The sequence below is a fragment of the Schistocerca cancellata genome, chromosome 1 (genome assembly GCF_023864275.1).
Source record: "Schistocerca cancellata isolate TAMUIC-IGC-003103 chromosome 1, iqSchCanc2.1, whole genome shotgun sequence".
NCBI classification, from domain to species: Eukaryota; Metazoa; Arthropoda; class Insecta; order Orthoptera; family Acrididae; genus Schistocerca; species Schistocerca cancellata.
In genome coordinates, this window is record NC_064626.1 from 1,018,483,245 (window position 1) to 1,018,502,615 (window position 19,371).

Below are 19,371 nucleotides of genomic sequence, written 5' to 3' on the forward strand. Positions count from 1 at the left end.
CGGAGATCCGAATGGGGGACTATTTTACCTCCGGAATATTTTACCCAAGAGGACGCCATCATCATTTAATCATACAGTAAAGCTGCATGCCCTCGGGAAAAATTATGGCCGTAGTTTCCCCTTGCTTTCAGCCGTTCGCAGTACCAGCACAGCAAGGCCGTTTTGGTTATTGTTACAAGGCCAGATCAGTCAATCATCCAGACTGCTGCCCTTGCAACTACTGAAAAGGCTGCTGCCCCTCTTCAGGAACCACATGTTTGTCTGGCCTCTCAACAGATACCCCTCCGTTGTGGTTGTACCTACGGTATGGCTATCTGTATCGCTGAGGCACGCAAGCCTCCCCACCAACGGCAAGGTCCATGGGTAATTGGGGGGGGGGGGGGGGGGGGGGGAGGAGATTGTAGGTTTGAAGTCAGGCGGGCATTGGGAAAAGTAGTGTCCAATAGCAGCAAGGCCATGGGCATTGGTGATGTTGGTGCAGAGGTGGCATCGACAATGATGAGCAGGCGCCTGGTGGTAATGCAACACAAACTGTGGAAAATCGTTGAGGTCTTTTTATAGGAGGGCAGGTTATTGATAATGGGCTGAAGGTGTTGGTCTACAAGGGCAGAGATTCTATGAGTGCACAATAATGAGCCACAATGGGGTGTCCAGGATGGTTGGGTATTGCAAACATTAGGCAGCCTGTAGAAGGCAGGAGTGCAGGGAGTGATGACAGTAAGAAGAGAGATAGACTCAGAGGTCAGATTCTATGAAGTGAGCAGGGACTGGAGATCCTGGTAGATTTCAGGACCAGCATAACTGTGGCAAGGCTTGATGGTGGACGTATATGACAGCTGAGGGAGACTGTCTACTAGATAATCCCTGCGGTTCATAATCATAGTGAGAGAACCTTTATTGGCAAGTAGGATTGAAAGGTTAAGATCAGTTTTAGGTGAAGGACTGGAATTTCTTTCTGCAGTTGTGATGTTAGTTTGCATGTTGAGGGATTTGGGGAAAGACAGAGAGGTAAGGTTTGAGGTTAGGAAATTCTAGAAAGTTAAGAGGAGGTGATCTGGGGGCAGTGGAATTGGAGCACAATTGGATGGAGGAATAAACTGAGTGGGTAGTGTTCAATATTGGTTTTGGATTGAGTCTTATTGGTAGGATTAATGGCGAAAATGTGTTTCCATTGTAGGGATTGTGAAAAGGAGAGGTCTTTAACAAGCCAAGCATGAATGAATTTGAGAGTAGAGCACAAGATAAGGCCTTTGGAAAGGGCTGTTACTTCAACTGGACTGAGGTTTTTGGAGGACAGGTTCATGACTGTGTTGCAGGTCCGTTTAAGCCTTGGTTCTGTAGGGTGGTGTGAGAGAATTTTTGAGGGTGTCGTAAATGTAGTAGGTCAGCAAGGCAGAGTTTGGCAGCTATGATGGAATGCGGGGTAGCTTTGATGTGGGCTCTTGCGGTGGTGGTGGATAGTGGTGCTCCAAGGTGGTAGTATGAGGTACACAGATTATACAGTATTTTAGGTGGCATTGTGCATGACGTTTTAGTGCCTGGAGAGCAAGTGTTTCAGTCTGGAAGATGGAATGCAGGAGTTCAGGATTACAGAGCAGGAGAATTTTATGAATGGAGAGGAGATAGTGCTAAGAGTTTTGGGCCTGACTGATTTTGTTTTGCAAGACTACATTGGTGTGGGCTACGAACTGACAGAATCTCAACAGATAGAGGTCATTGTGGAAGGAGGTGTTGCAACGGGATAATTTGATGGTCTGGTCATTTGGGGTGCTTTCATAAATTACGCTAGAACACAGGAACAGTGCATGGCACTGGCTTTTGGCTAGGGATTAGGGAAATGTTTCTGTTTTTGCACAGACAGAAGGATTCATATTGGAGGACAACAATCACGTAAAATATGTAAAATTATATAAAAGTACATGGGAAAATCACAAAAAGGACAAAATGGATTAAATGTAGCAAAAAGGTGTAAAATCTGAGTAAGTGGGGCCTACAAAAAAAAAAAATTAAAACTAAATAAAATCAACATGAAAATGGGATGAGGGCAACGTGAAAAAAATAAATAAAAATATTGTAACAGAGTAGGTTGCAGGTTAGTAGGTGGGTGTGTGTGAATGGGTGCAGCAGGTGTAATTGGATTGGGTGAAGTGAGTTAGCTGTGTACCTGAATAAGGGAAGAGAGGAGGAGGCAGCTCATAGGTATGTGGTTCAATGCAATATGTGTGGCACAGGAAAATATGCGAGTTACAAGGGAGGTAGGACAATATTATGAAAAGCATAGATTGCTACCCAGCATACAAACACACACACACATACACACACACACACACACACACACACACACACACACACACACACACACACACTGCATTTGCATGAATATGTGTTTTGTATAACTGAGATGAAGGCTTTTTGTGCGAAAGGTGAGTACCAGTCTGTCTGTTTCACAGTTTTGTCATTAATCCATCCTGGATTTTCCATTGTTAGAAGGGAGTTACTGTGATCTGTTTGAAGCCCCAGGAATAATTATATTGATGATAGGCATGTAGGACATGAGACACTGCACATAAAGTCTGCACAGGCAATAGGGAATGAAAAGGATGAATACTAAGTAATGTAATGTGACAGAGAATAATAGCAAAGGAAACAGCACTGGGTTGTGAGATGAAAGGAAAGCTATTATACAAAATCAAACAATGGAAAGTCCAGGATAGAATAACAACATAATGGTGATATCTGGAGACGGTGAATTCATTTTTCAAGTGTTTCCCTTGAAGACTTGACAACAGCTGCAAGTATTTTAAGGAAACACTTGAAAAATGAATTCACAGTATCCAGATACCAATTTATCTGACTATCTGTACAAGAAGTGTATAGGGGACTGAAGATGGCACTATTGAGATGCCGAAACTGGTTGTTTGAATAAAATAACTTCTCAAAATATACAGCTGTTTGGCAATTTTCCTTGGAAGAGCTAAAATATTTCTAGCATTTCTTTTAATTAAGCCTGTCAGTAACTCATTGCCTCTTCTATGTGGTGAGTGGCAATCTATCCTTTCCATATTCTTCTGATGAATTCTGTGGTGGTGGTGGTTAGTGTTTAACGTCCCGTCGACAACGAGGTCATTAGAGACGGAGCGCAAGCTCGGGTTAGGGAAGGATTGGGAAGGAAATCGGCCGTGCCCTGTCAAAGGAACCATCCCGGCATTTGCCTGAAACGATTTAGGGAAATCACGGAAAACCTAAATCAGAATGGCCGGAGACGGGATTGAACTGTCGTCCTCCCGAATGCGAGTCCAGTGTGCTAACCACTGCGCCACCTCGCTCAGTGATGAATTCTGTGATATCTTCAAAAGCTGTATTGACAAAACTCATGCCTTCTTGTGGAATATGCAATGACTGTCCAGAAAAAATCAAGTAGATCTGCTTCCAGTGGTCTATTCTTCACATGGTCGTTAATGTAGAGGTGTACAACACGCCGCGCACCCCCCAACAATGCCACAACTGCCAGCGCTATGCGCACGCGGGTATCAGATGCGGTCTTGCACCCCGCTGCCGCATTTGCGCTGGTGGTCACACAACCCAACGCTGCAAACTCCCCCATACAGCACCTCGCAAGTGCGCCAACTGTGGTGCTGCCCATCTGGCAAACTACAGAAGGGTGCATTGCATACAAAGCAGCTCTGAGGCGCAAAATCGCGAAACATGCGAAACCAACCGCCATCACAGTTCCAAAACCGCCCCCGCGCCCAGTAAGAAGTGGAATATCCTTCGCTGGAGTGGTCGCTGGCAGCCCCAGCAGCGCGGGACGGTCAGAGGAGCCCCAGAGCTCAGAACACGCTCAGCAAACACCCCCAGCAACAGACACACAACAGACAAGCACAACAACTGACACCACACCCGCACCGGGCACACCACACGAAACAAGCAACAACACCACCCTACCCCCTGAGATCGCGAACTGCAGCCCGCCACAGGCTACAGAAAACGCACCCACACAGGGACAACCACAGCGCCAGAGGAGGAGGAGAAGGAGAAACAGCCGCAGCACGAGGAACACGACCACACCACAACAAGTACACAGGCAACAGAACACCAACACCCACGAACACATCCCGGACACCAACTCAACAACCCACATAACACACCCACTCACCACAGAAAATACACAGGCGCCCACAACTGCCACACGAACAACCGACTCGCAGGCCAGCCCTCACCAAACGCCAACACTGGAACAAGCGGCCGCTAACACGACCAATAACTCGCAAGCCGACATGACCAACATTACAACAACATTCCAGAGAATAATGGAAACATTATTCCCCGGACACACGACCACCAAAATAGTCACGAAGATTATGGGGTGTGTCTCACAACTCTTCATGCAGTTCATGTCAGGTACGCTCAACTGGACTAGCTTCCAAGCCACTATCACACCGCTTTTTACACTACTACATGGATAATACACCACACCAGCCCCGAAACGCAGACTTAAACACAATCACACAGATCCTGTTTTGGAATGCCAACGGGATCGCAAGCAAAAAAGCCGAGATGGCCGCGTTCATGGAGCGAAAGGGTATCCGAATCGCTCTTGTGAACGAAACACTGCTTACGCCTTGCAAACAACTAAACCTCCCAGGTTATTGAGTCTATCGTACCGACCGAGCGGACGGCAGGAGGGGAGGCGGCACGGCAATCATTATACACAGAGACATAGACCACACGAACATCGAGCTCCCAGCACTTGAAAGACTAGAGGCTACGGCCATCAGGGTCAAGTTCAACGGAGCCAACACCACATCGCTATACAATCCTCCTAAAAACATAGTAACACGCGATATCAGCACAGTACTCAACATAGCACCGCGGGTAATAGCCGCTGGAGACCTCAACGCAAAACACCCTGATTGGAACTCACGAATACGAACCTCCAACGGCAAGAAACTGTATGAACACGCACTAGGCCGAAACTACATTATACTCGGACCGGACGTTCCCACGTTCATGCCTACACAGGCCCGACATAGGCCAGACGTGTTAGACATAGCCCTCATAAAGGGCATCACAAGCACACTCAACCTGACGGTTGAAAACGATCTGGACTCAGATCACATGCCTGTATTACTGCACATGGAAGAGACACTGCAGGACATCGAACCACGCAGGATGCTTAACTACAAGCGTGCGAACTGGACACTGTTCAAGGAAACGCTTGATAGTCGCATTCCTGACACCCACGAAATTAACAACACACAGCAAATCGATGAGGCTGTGGAGGCTCTCACAACTGCCGTCCAAGACGCAATGACTGACGCCATTCCATTTACAATACCAAGACAACACTCGACGGCCCTGCCCCAGGAAATCCTGGGCCTTATCTCAATGAGGAACCGCCTCAGGAGATACTGGCAGCGTACCAGGCACCCGTTCTATAAACTGCACGTCAACAGACTCCAGGGCATAATACGGAATAAAATTCAAACATTCAGAAACGAACAATGGGGACAGAAACTCGCTCGGCTGGATACCACACGTCCTGGCATGTGGCAGCTGGCCAGACACTTCACCAGGGAGAAACATTACATTCCCACGTTACAAGGACCAGACGGCCCAGACTACTCCGCGACGGAGAAGGCAGAGCTTATGGCCACAACACTTGCAGCGTCCTTCATGCCGAATCTGGTTCCTTCAGACCCAACATTCACACTTGAAACGGACCAGGAGGTTACACGACTTGTAGCCCAGCCCTCGCGCGACGAAATAAGACGTACTAGCACAAATGAAGTCACATGGGCTATCAAGCACACCAACACTAGAAAAGCCCCTGGGCCTGATGGCATTCAAAACCGTGTCCTCCAGGAGTTCACGGATAAAGCCGTAGAATACCTCACACACCTAATGAATGCCATCCTGACACACCAACACTTCCCTGACTTTTGGAAGGCGGCCAAGGTCCTGATGTTCAGGAAGCCAGGGAAAGACCACTCCCTCCCACAAAATTACCGACCCATCAGTCTGCTGTGCTCGCTCAGCAAGATTGTTGAGAAGGTAATACTAAAACGTATCACTAGGCATTGCATCGCCAACGACACCCTAAGACCGGAGCAATTCGGCTTTAGGAATCACCACCCGACAACACAACAACTCCTCTGCGTAGTCGAACATATAACACACGGCTACAACATGAACAAAGCCACAGGGGCCGTGTTCCTAGACAACGAAAAGGCTTTCGATCGTCTCTGGCACAACGGACTCATACGCAAACTAAGCGAAGCTGGTTTCCCAGACGGACTCGTACGTCTCATACACTCATATCTCACGAACAGATGTTTCAACACTAACGTGCAGGATAAACAATCAACACAACACGGTATCCAAGCTGGAGTACCCCAAGGAAGCATCCTGGGGCCCATCTTGTTTAACCTGTACATTAATGACTTCCCAGCGACACGAAACACGACGTTAGCCGTCTACGCGGATGACACAGCCATCCTCGCGCAAGACTGGAAACCGTCGAACATCAACTCACGAATACAGACAGCACTCAGAACAGCTGAGCCTTGGCTGGAGCGATGGCGTATTAAAGTAAACGTCGACAAGTGCGAAGCAGTTCTGTTCACACGCAGACCGAAACTACTGCGCAAACACCAACACTGTAAACCGATAACACTACATACACGCCCAATACGTTTCCGAGAGAAAGTCAGATACCTTGGTGTCTGGCTGGACCGGAAACTTACATGGGGGGACCACATCGAATACGTTGCCAACCAAGCGCACGCGAGGCTCAAACAGCTCTACCCAATGCTCAACAGGGAAAGCACACTGAATAGGAGGGTGTCGAGGTCCTTATACATGACACTGATTAGACCTCTGATGACGTACGCAGCTCCCGTCTGGGGATACGCAGCTCCCACACGACTGCGCCGCCTGCAGATCATACAGAACAAAGTGCTACGAATCATTAGCAATGCTCCACGCTACACACGCACCGTGGATCTTCACCATGAATACCGCCTTGATACCCTCAAGGAAGTATTCAAGAAACACGCCGCACGACTATACAGGAACTCGAGACACTCGAACAATCCTTTCATCCTCACTCTGGGAAACTACGATCACAACCACAGGTGGAAACACAAGCGACCAAAGACACTGCTAGCTAGGGCATAACCACCTATGGTAAACTAACATACGCAAACAGTGACAAACGTCGGTAAGCCCCTGCATATCAGCAACACTGACTGGCAACTACCAGCTGCTATTAGAGCCGACCAACAGGCCACAGCAGGGACACCGACGAGCTCGCCCACAGACGCACGAACAATCTCCCAACACTCCCTCACACTGTGCCTCTGGTATATGACCTATCGGACACAAGACCGATAACAAACATAACTGTTGCAGGTTGCAGGACGCTGAACGAGGACTCTGTACCAGCACCCAGCACCAGCCGCCGAGCAGCACAAACGCACAACGTCAAGGTATCGACAGGCATGATACCCACTACTAACAAAGCCTATCCTTGCACAACCTATCGCAGGCAGCAAGACAACCGCCACTGCTCTTGCCGCCCGACCTAACTTTCGCAGAGGTTTTTTTCCCTTGGCTCTTGCCTTGGCACTTTTTTTCCTCTGCCCTTCAAACCGCTACCCTTCGTCAGATTTCGACCAATCTATCTCCAGATGAGTGCGTATTAATGGTTAATCCTAACCAGACGTACGCAAACATCGCAGTACCCACATCCTGCGACACCTCACTTTAGTGAATACTAACCCTTATGCAGAGATGGCAGTAGACCTTTTGTGTTGGCCATCATGCCGGTGTGGGCGTGGAGGGGCTCCACCTCTATTTAAATAAAGTGGTCCATTTGTTTTATCCCTGTGTTTTCAGCTACTGTCACAAAGAATTCTTTGAATTTGGTGGCCAATAATTTGAATGTAATATCTGTCTTAAACCTACTGTCACCAAAGAGTAAAATATCATTTCCATTACACAGTTTATTAATTTCATGCTTAATAATACTATAAACCACAGTTACCTTGTTCTTAACAATTTCTATTTTTTGTGCGTAGTGCAGAGATTATCCCTTAAAAAGTCATTTTTTAATGAGGCTCTATGTACACTTAACTGTACACTTAACAAGTCATCTGATTTAAGTGTCTAGCTCTTACTACATTCCAGCTTTGACATATTGCCAGTATTTCTTGAGCATATTGCCTAACACTCTTTTGTGTATCTGTGATTGAAGTACACTCCATTTCTCTGGGATCAGATCCAACTTTACAAGCTAATATTTCTTGACAGCCTGTCAAAATTAATACCAGTTACAGTGGTCTTTCCCTAGTGAGACACTCATCTGTGTCAGAAAGGTGGACCGAAGTGAAAATCTGTTCTGATCATGACTATCTTTTTCTGAAATTAGTTTGGTAGGTACTTGATGAGCTACTTTTTAACCACATGGGCCTCAATATCATATTTTTGTTCTATTCTGGGTGGAAAATTAAAGTGAAGAAAATTAATACAAGGACAGACAAGCATTCAGCTTGAAAATCAAATAAGAGTAAAAAAAAAAAAAAAAAAAAAAAAAAAAAAAAAAAAAAAAAAAAAAAAAAACAGCAGCTCAAAGATGGTGATGATGGCTTATCTGTACAAATTTTCTTCTTTGGAACTGCCAAAAGTTGTTAAAAAAAACACATATCAATCTTCATTATATATTCATATTTAGTCATACCGAGCAGAGCTAGTTCAGTGGAACTTATGATATGGATTACCCTCATGAACCTTAAGTATGGGTATTTTAGAGGAGTGGGGGGGGGGTTTGGTAGAGAGGGGGTGAGGGAGGGGGGAGGGAGGGAGGGGGGGAGAGAGAGAGAGAGAGAGAGAGAGAGAGAGAGAGAGAGAGAGAGAGAGAAATTGTATTTTTGTGTTTTATCTTCACAATCGAGTAGTACTGATAGTGCTCTATAGGTATTTATAGCAATGGTATCATTGCAAAATTTTGTTTTGCAAGTGTTATAATCGAGTTGAGTCACTAATGTTCTCTAAGTATTTACAGTGATGATATCATTGTAATATCTTGTTTTACAAGTGTTACAGCAACTACAACAGAGGCACAAATATTTTCTGAATTGGAATTTCATCCTTAATTATTGTGTATATTAAGACCTTAATTTTGGCTGTGTGGAATTGAATAGTGTCATCTTACAATTGTGTAATGGATGCATCTCTCATCATTCACACATAACCTGTGTCTAGTGGTTGGAGGAAAGCACAGGTCAAACTGTCTGTAAGAAGGCTAGCAGAACTGGTGCACAAAACTAATGTCCAGAGTTACTAAATCCATCCATAGTAGAATCTTCAAACATTTTCTGAGTTTAAACATAACCATATATCTTGAACAGAATGACTATCTCCATTTAAACTAGCAGTAATTCTTCTTACAAGACATTTGGAAAACCAAGGATAAAAAATCAGGTGAATGCATTATTTCATGACCACCGAAAAGCATTTGACTCAGCACCACACCAACAGTTTTTAATGAAACTATGACCATAAGGGGTGTCAAATGAAATATGTGATTGGATTGACAATTTCATGGTAGGAATGACATGACATGCTATATCGGACAGAGTGTCATCGACAGACATAGATAAAGCTTGAGGTGTGTCCCGGGGAAGTGTGTTGGGATCCTTGATCTTCATGCTGTGTATTACTGAATTGACAGACGATATCAACAATAACCTCCGACTTTTCACACCTGATGCAATTATCTCTTATTAACTACTATCCGAAAATAGCTGCATAAAATCTCATCAGAAGTTGATACAAGACTGATAGTGTGCTTTAAATGTTCAGAAATGTAAAACTGTGCTCCTAAAAAATACAGAAAAGTAGTATTCTATGACTGTAAGATCAATGGAATCAGTCAAAACATATAAAGACCATGACCTAACAGTTTGAGGGATATGAAATGGAATACAAGCTCAACCATGGGTAAAGCATCTGGCAGACTTCAGTTTTCTGGTAGGATGCTGGACAAATGCAATCAGTCTACAAAGGAGACAGGTTGCAAAAAACTCTTGCAAAGCAACCTAGAATATTGCTCATGTGTGTGAAACTGATACTAAATAGCACCACCAGGAGATGCTGAATGTGTACAAAGAAGGGCAGCACAGATGCCCACAGTTTTGTTTGATCCATGGGAAAGTGTCACAGAGATACTGAAGAAATTGGACAGGCAGATTCTTAAAGATAAGATGTCAACTATCCCAAGAAAGTCTGCTCGCAAAGTTTCAAGAACCAGCTTTAAATCATGACTTTAGGAATATACTACAAGCCCCTACGTATCGCTCACACAAGGATTGTGAGAATAAGATTAGAATAATTACAGCACATATAGAGGCATTCAAACAATCACTCGTTCTGCAGTCCATAAGTGAATGGAACAGGAAGAAACACTAATAACTGGTACAATGGGACATACCCTCTGCCATGCACTTCATATTGGTTTGCAGAGTACAGATGTAGAATGTTATGGAAAAGCCTGTATTGGCAGATGTTCAATGATGGGTGCCAACTATTCTGCAAAGGCTTTAGTATTAAGTGAGGAATCTATTACAGATAGAGCCTGCTATGTGACATTCCCTTAGGGACTGTGAAGTCAGAATTAGACTAATTACATTGCATACAGAAGAATTTAAACTCATTCTTTCCGTACTCCATATGTGAATGCAATGAGAAGAAACACTAATATGTGGTGCATTGGGAAGTGCCCTCTGCTATGCACTTTTCAACAGTTTGCAGAATATCCATGTAAATACGTTTATAAATGTGTGCAATGTTTTTAAACTCACTATTATTTGTGTAACATAAATGTAACCATGTATAAGTGTCTCAGATATGTACGTTACATTTACATTTTTAGTTACACATTGTTGTAGCTATATATTATGACCAGCAACAAACAGCAATTAACTCTGGCAAATAACTGCTAAAACTGCCCCAAAGCAAAAAAGACATTATTATCAACAAGTTCCAGATGGACATACTTTTTCTTGATGAATATCATGAAATTTATTTTCTTTGTGGATGGAAAATGGTGTTATACAAAAGCAACATTTGTACAAATAAAGTATAAAGTATATAACATAAAAACATTATTCAGCTTCTGTCAAGGGCTTTGTGGAAATCAGCAAGGTCTAATGTTAACTACATACTTGAACATTAAAGTGACCACAAATGCAAGTACAGTTTTGTTTAATTTCATGGACTTCAAAACTGACTGCTGACAAAAAAGGCAAAATTGTGATTCTACATATGACTAACATATATAAATAATATACATGGCTAGCAATCATACAATTGCTCTGAGCACATTTTATCAGTCTTCACACTTTAAAAAAATTTATATTTGGCATATTTTTTTCCAATGAAAATTTGGTTAACAGTATTTCTGCAAATGTTTTTTTTTTTTTTTTTTTTTTTTTTTGCTTTTAATTCAAGCAGAAAAATGTTTACCACACGAAAAGTGATTCATTATAAATGTACCTGTTGGTATTAAAGACTCATTTTATTTTAAGGAAAATATAATTCCGTTCACTGCTACCTGGGCAAGTCTGCATAATTAAATCAAATGAACACTAGCAACAACCTTGTAATATAATCTTTTATCAAAATGTTGAATAACAACAAATGAACATTACTGACCATGTTGTAATACCACTGTTTATCAAAATATTGCAGGTAAATAAACAGATGATTCACTCTTCTATGTAATGAAAGACACTCTTCTTCTTCCTCAAAAATTTCCTTTAAAAAAGTGCATGTAATCACCCTGTTCTAAGCAGTCCACTTCACAATCTTGATACAAACTGAATATCAATCCACAAGTGCCCTTTTCCTTCTCACAGAATTCATACTCTACTACCAGGCACATGACTAGAAGATAGTAATGCCTGTTCATCATAATTCAATGTCTGCTGGTTTGAAAAACGGTCGACATCGTTCATAGTACACTTTTGTGCTTCTCTCTTTCACCACTTCTTCCACATTCAGTTCTGACTGAAGCAATCTCAGCTGTAAAAGAAAAATTACACATTCTAACATAATAACAAAGTATCACATTCAGATGAAACATAATCTTTTTTTGATTTTGTGTATAATATGCTCTATACTGTCATTAAAATGTGGGTGATTTTTTATGTTTTGCTTACTGTAAAGTCATTGTACAAACTGCCTAAAGTTTGTCAATAACTCTTATTTCAAGAGCAATCTGTACATGTCATATATTTTCACTGATTCATGTTCAGGAGTAGGTATGTAAAGTATCAGAGCAAATGCTGTCAGAGACTAGAGAACATTAATTGGGAGAAGTACAATGGATCATGGGAGCTAGCAGAGCATGACAAATACAGAGAGTGTGTCAATAAAGATTTACCAATCTAAATCAATATAATCACAAAATATTTAATGGGTGAAAGACTTTCTTATTTTGATTCACATAATCTGCAATAAAATGCTATGCCTCATACAATAGTGTTCTGAGTGTCATATTGAGGACAGATTACTAAAATACAATTATCTAATCTTATTCTACTTTATTTGTTTTGGCCATTTAAAGAGTGTGTTTAAACTTGGTAGTTGGCTTGATGTTTTCCGTCTTCTTATACTGTCAAAATCTCTTCATGAACTCACTGCTTTTTACTTCAGTTCTTCTGACTATTTCTAGCTAGACTACTATTTAAACTTCTCCATGAATCTTTGCTTATTATGTTCCAAAGGCTAGAGAATTTATTGTGTTTGCATCTGTGATGCTCATGTCTTGTAAATCTTCTTTAGTGTTTCCAAACCAACCAATTTTTCACCTCCTTTGAATTAATAATTTTCAGTAACCTTTTAGTGAGTCTATAGTTGGACGATAAATAGTTTAGACAAGAAGAGAATGAAGCTTTTGAAATGTGGTGCTACAGAAGAATGCTCAAGACTAGATGGGTAGATCACATAACTAATGAGGAGGTATTGAATAGAATTGGGGAGAAGATGAGTTTGTGGCACAACTTGACTAGAAGAAGGGATCGGTTGGTAGGACATGTTCTGAGGCATCAAGGGATCACCAATTTAGTACTGGAGAGCAGCGTGGAGGTAAAAATCATAGAGGGAGACCAAGAGATGAGTACACTAAGCAGATTCGGAGGGATGTAAGCTGCAGTAGGTACTGGGAGATGAAGAAGCTTGCACAGGATAGAGTAGCATGGAGAGCTGCATCAAACCAGTCTCAGGACTTAAGACCACAACAACAACAACAACAACAACAACAGTAGTCCATTCTACTAATATGTCCATAAAATTTCAAGTTTTGTTTGCGCATTGTGTTAATAAACTTATATATTTGTATATAAAGGTCAGATGTTATCCTCTTCATCCAAATTCAAACTTTTTTGTGTGGCCCATATTGTTTTCAATTTCTGCAACTTTAGTGTGTCTGCCAACATTTATATACAAAGGACATTTCTGGAGAAAGTGACAGTTTTGCAATACGCAGATGATATATGTATTTACATGGAAAGTACATCCCTAGAAAACAGCAAGATACAACTGACAACCGCAATGTTTATGCTTTGGCAGTGGTTCATAAGAAATGGACTGGATAAACAAAATGTACTATTGTTTTCGGGGCACAGAGTGAACCTGCCTCAGGTAAAAGCCCTAGGCCCATACCACTTCCCTTCAAAGATGGTAGTCAAATACCTGGGATTCTTCATTGACCATAAGCCAACCTGGAATGTGCACTGAAAATATGTGGCTAAGAAATGTGAGATATCTGTCAACATAATCAGAGCAATGACAGGATTTGGGTGGGGCTAGGATGACAGTACAGCACTAACACTTTACCGTACAATGATATGTCCAATCATTGATTGTGCAAGTGGATGTTATGGATCTGCACCTGACAGTTACCACAATAGATTTAATAAATGCCAATATAAAGTGCCGAGAGAATGTTTGGAAGCAATGCAGTCCACCTCTAGACATGTACCTCCAATCTACCGTATTTACTCGAATCTAAGCCGCACTCGAATCTAAGCCGCACCTGAAATTTGAGACTCGAAATTCAATGGGAGAGAAAAGTTTTAGGCCGCACCTCCAAATTGAAACAAAGTTGGTCCATTGCATTTTGAGACACAATTTAGGTCGAATTAATGACGATACAGCTACAGTAGTTTGGTTTGAGTCGTAAGCTTAGCAGTTAAGCTTTACCAGGTAGCCATTGCTATGCGTCAGGCGCTCCGTCCGTATTTATATGGGTACCCTTCCTTTTTCACGTGCTTCGTCTGGTTTGAATCGATTGCTTATTTTGCTTTGATCTGATAAGTGCCGTTTTCTCTGTTATAGGTGTTTACGTCACTCTAAGTTGAAAATGCATCACTGTACTGTGTCATGCATTGTTTGTCGCATTCTGATAGTGCGTGTTTACGGCCTGTCGCCGCTCGCGGCATGGCTTGCTTTTGTGCGCGCTAGCGCCGCTTACAACTAAAAAGAGGCGAATCATCTCATTAGCGAAGCAATGTCAAGTTGTTACTTACACTGCTGCTTTCTTTGAGAATGATCAACAAGAACCAAATAATAGGCTGCGTATGATAGAACACGTTCTGAACGAGAGTTAGGCGAAAATTTTTCTCCGTTTGAAAATCTTTGCGGGCGCTTCTTTAGTACATCAAATTCTGCACAGAAATTAGAGTCATCTTAGATTTAAAAATCTAGTCAGTTGCCGTGCTTCATTTCTGACTGTATCACTATTAGGCATAAGAATAATACGAATATAAACATGACACGATACGTATATTCTTCTGCGTTTGCTGTTGTCTCACTCTAGTTTCGTAGTTTATTAGGCAGACAGGATTTAAATGAGATAGCAACAAACACGGAAGAATACATGGCAAAATGTTTATATTCGTATTATTCTTATGGTGAATGGTGAAGAGAATACTGCTTGTGATTCACATTTCATCAGGTTACTATTAGCAACCATTTCTTCTCACAGTTAGGAAAAAATTTAGAACGTAGAGTTGGCCATATTGAAAAACATCCCAGTCTTGCCAGTCGGATTTTCGTAGTACATTGAAATTCTACTACATTCGGAGATGAACAATACGGAACTTGTATTTACTTCGTTGGATAATGTGTGAAAATGCAGTGGTCTAAACTCGGGGCGGAGAAAAAAAAAGCTCGTCTTCCACTTTTTTTTTTTTAACTGACGCCAGTATTTATCTTTGTGCCTACAAAGCATGCCTGTGTAGCGCTACATATATTCGACAGCACCTACCAACATTTTTCAGAACTTCCACTTGCTTTGCACTCGATTCTAAGCTGCAGGCGATTTTTTGGATTACAAAAACCGGAAAAAAAGTGCGTCTTAGATTCGAGTAAATACGGTACTTATGCTGGCAGTATCTCTGCACTAAAGTTCTTCTTAAAAGGTATCAATACGAATATGAAATTGATTGCCTCGGACCTTACCATAGAGGGCTTAACTGGACACTTCTGGATCACTAGAACTCTTACTGCCCCTTCGTGCATGAGACAATATGCACATACACTGGCAGTTCCAAAACCATTGAATCTGTCAGAGGTGCACACTGCATACCACATTTGCAGAAGCCTGAGCTATTCAATTTACTAACAGTGGGATCACTGGCAATGAAGCTGGAGACCACTTACGCTGTGTCAAGGCATACCACCTAGACTGCTAAACGAAGTATGGATTACCAGTTAGCCCTATACACATCTAACATGGCACAAATGCAAGAAGTACAAAACAATTCACCTGTCAGTCCCCTAGTCCATGAAACCTCATACAAAGTGATTGCCTAGGCACCTCACCTCTCTCATAGCCCAGTCAAATTTAATCACAGATTTTCCTAAACAACTTCATACCCACTGTAGAGCCACCTTTCTGCCATTGTGGAGAAGAAGAGGATGCAGATCACCTTTCCTTAGGGCACCCCAGGCTACATGGAAGTACTCCAATCTTTTTAGAAGGACTTATGAAGCTTGGGGTTGTCTGTTGTCAACCTGCATGATTACTTTGTTAGTACCACAGGATCACAAACTTTTCAATGTGAAGTACAGATTCACTGTTGCCACAGGTGACCACATATAGTGATGTTGCGTCAAACTGTACACGCTATAGGTAGTGTATACTGGGACATAAGGATAACATGTTGTATGTTTTAATTGTGTTGTATTTTGTTTGCTACTTTTTATTGCAATTTGATGCATCATCACTATGTAACTTTCAGAGCTATAAAAAGCACATACAGCTAGTAACATTAGAAGATCCAATAATGATAGTGTAGATCTGTTGAAACCGGTAATAGCAATAAAAATAGTTATTAGTAATCTTGGGAAACTTGATTCTTCAAGACTAATATAACCTTCAAATCACCTCCAATGAATGATGTAATGCCAAACATATATAAAGTTTTATAACATTATATTATTTGTTTACATTACATTTACATAACATTATATTAAATGTTTTAACATTATAAAACATTTGATTTTATAATTTTTTTCAACACTATCTGCATATTATATGTAAGTATGAGCTGGCTGTATGGTATAAGCTAAATGCCAATAAATTCAATTAAAAAAAGTAAAGAACATGTTTAGAAGTTTAAAAACAATAAGTTTTCAATGTTGACTCAAAAGGAAAAGCAGTTGTACCATCATAACTTAGAAGCTATACAACAGAAATCCAGTGCCACTCCCCTATTAATTCAAATTCAAAATACAGATTTTTTTTTTCATATGTTGTGCATTATCCTAAGTATTTATGAGTGTAAAGCTACAAAACAACAAAATGCTCTGATAACAGAACAAAATCTATGGTGTAAGGAAATGCTATGGTGTAAGGAAATGTTATTAATACTAAATTCCTGCTGTCATAATGGAGTGAAAAACAGACTATAAGTGGAAGGAAAGAGAGGAAGACTACAACAGAACATGAAAATGAGGGCCAACATTTAAGTTTTTAGAAATGGCCACTGCATAGCGTTCTTGGCATGAGATCTGCCATCACCATTGTTTTAAAATTTGTCATTTGTTATAATATAGTGCTGTAAATGAGAAAGACAAGTGGAGACAATTACAGAGAATGATGTCGAAAATAAATTGTAGCAATTAGTACTCTATATAATACATCTGCTGTCACAACATGGCTTTTTTTATATCTAATATATAACAAAGAATATTTCTTTGTTTGTTTACCGTATGTGCTTCCTGTACAAGTAACAGTTATGATGAAACTTTGGTGAGTTGTATGTAGTGTGTTTGCCTGTGAAGATTTCCACCTACCATCCAAAGGGGTGGAGGTGAAAAAGGTGGTGACTTAGAAACCACACTCAAACAATGGAAACTCCAAGATGGAATAATGAAATATTATGAAGAGAATAGATTGCTACTCGCCATATAGTGAATATGTTGAGTCACAGACAGGCACAGAAAGAAGACGGCTAAACAAGTGAGATTTTGGCCAAAAAACCTTCTCCTGTAGGAGATAAAACATACACATTCACCCAAGCACAATTCACACACACATGACCACTATCTCTGGCCACCAATGCCGGATTGCAAGCAACAGTGCATAATGGGAGAAGCAATCTGGCTGATGGGGGAAAGGAGGAGGCTGCAGCAGGGAGGGGGAGGGATAGCAGCGTAGGTGTGAGGAGACGATAAAGTGCTGTTTGTGGGAGCATACAGGGACATGGTGGGGATAGTGTAGGGTATATAGGTGCAGTCAGGAGGTTAGACAGGGGGCGGAAGGGAGCAGGAAAGGAGAGAAGTAAAGAGACTGTGGGTGCATTGATGGAATAGAAGGCCGTGAAGTGCTGGAGGGGATAGGTGGGTGAAGGACAGTGACTAATAGAGATTGAGGCCAGGGGGGTTACGGGAATGTAGGATATATCACAAGGAGAGTTCCCACCTGCACCATTCAGAAAAGCTGGTGTTGGTAGGAACTTCACTCAGAAACATCTGGAGCAATTTCCATCAAATTTTGTATATATGTGGCTTATTACTGATATGAAAATACTGTGAGGGTACTGTGCCCCAACCACTTCTACGGATGTGGGTGGGGGTGAGAAGATGTGACATGTAAAAACATTCGACAACAACTGATGCTATTATCAAATCCATAGTTTTTGGAGTTGCTAGGCTTATTGGCGACAGTCTGATCATGTTTCACATGTAGAATTTGGGGTAGGGCCAGAGTGCAAAGACAGTGACAAGTCACCAAATCCCTGCAGTGCCTGAAGGAATTTCTACCAAAATCAGTACATGTGTCATATGCTGTCTAAAAATATTTACTGTGACTGTAAGACATCCCTACCGCCCCTATGGTTGACTTGTATAAAAAATACTATGGAGTAAGGTACTCCCACTATTACTACACGGCATGTTGGGGTGAAAGATCATGTCACATGTCTCAAAACCACAGATACACTTAATGCCCTCTCTAGAGTCAGATGATGTAATATAGTGGAGAGTCAGACAGTTCCCAGTAACAGTCCTTCCTCTTTAAACAGTTGTGATTTCGTAGGCTTTCCCAATGTAATTAGTCTTGAAAGTTTAGTTTAGTTATGTCATGTTCCGTAGATCATTTTCACAATTATTTTATCGATATGATGTGGAACAAGTCAAATTACAAAATATATATACACACATGAATAGTGCTAATATTAATATTACTGAAATTTTTAGTTCTAGACATGCAACCACATTTTTTAAAATTTTTATTTATTTATTTATGTTTTATTTGGGTTTGCTGCTGGATCCTAAAATCAACTTGACTCAATATTTCGGCTATCCAACTAGTTGCCATTTTCAGGAGAATGCTGTTTCTGCTGATGAATCCCACTGAGAATTGACGCCAGGCTGCAAATCGACATCCTATATAGGCCACCATTCAGTACATGGCACATGCGCTGCCCATCACAGTTGCTGCCCTCCAAGACTGAGAGGTGGCACTGCTCTTAGTAGAACTTTGGGGGCAATGATACATTGCACTCAGGGTCGCACTGAAGAACATTCAATTTTGATGCATTATAGTACAGGATTCCACATCCTGCTAAGAGGAAACTCACTGTCTCTGTTAATTAAATTATCCACCAACATAATTTCAATTGCCTCTTTATACATACTGTTCCAAAAACCGGAAATGTTGGCAACTACCACAGTTTCATCAAATTTCATACCGTGCGCCTCATTTAAGTAGTGTTCTAGTACTGCCGACTTTTCCAGCTGTTGTAGCCTCGTATGACGGCAATGTTCCACACACCTGTCATGAACTGTACAAATTGAACG

The 19,371-nt window shown here is 41.5% G+C and overlaps 1 protein-coding gene across 4 annotated transcripts in view; it reads right to left on the reverse strand.

Moving 5' to 3' along the window:
• Positions 1-11,474: 11,474 nt before the first annotated feature.
• The window catches only part of LOC126089327 (protein MIX23), a 41,928-nt gene continuing 34,031 nt past the window's right edge, over positions 11,475-19,371 (reverse strand). For all 4 annotated transcript variants that reach the window (XM_049906900.1, XM_049906903.1, XM_049906902.1 and 1 more), the window contains one exon: positions 11,475-12,084. In XM_049906900.1, the coding sequence (XP_049762857.1) occupies positions 11,971-12,084 (114 nt within the window). In that variant the 3' untranslated portion in view covers positions 11,475-11,970. The remainder of the gene's footprint in view (positions 12,085-19,371) is intronic.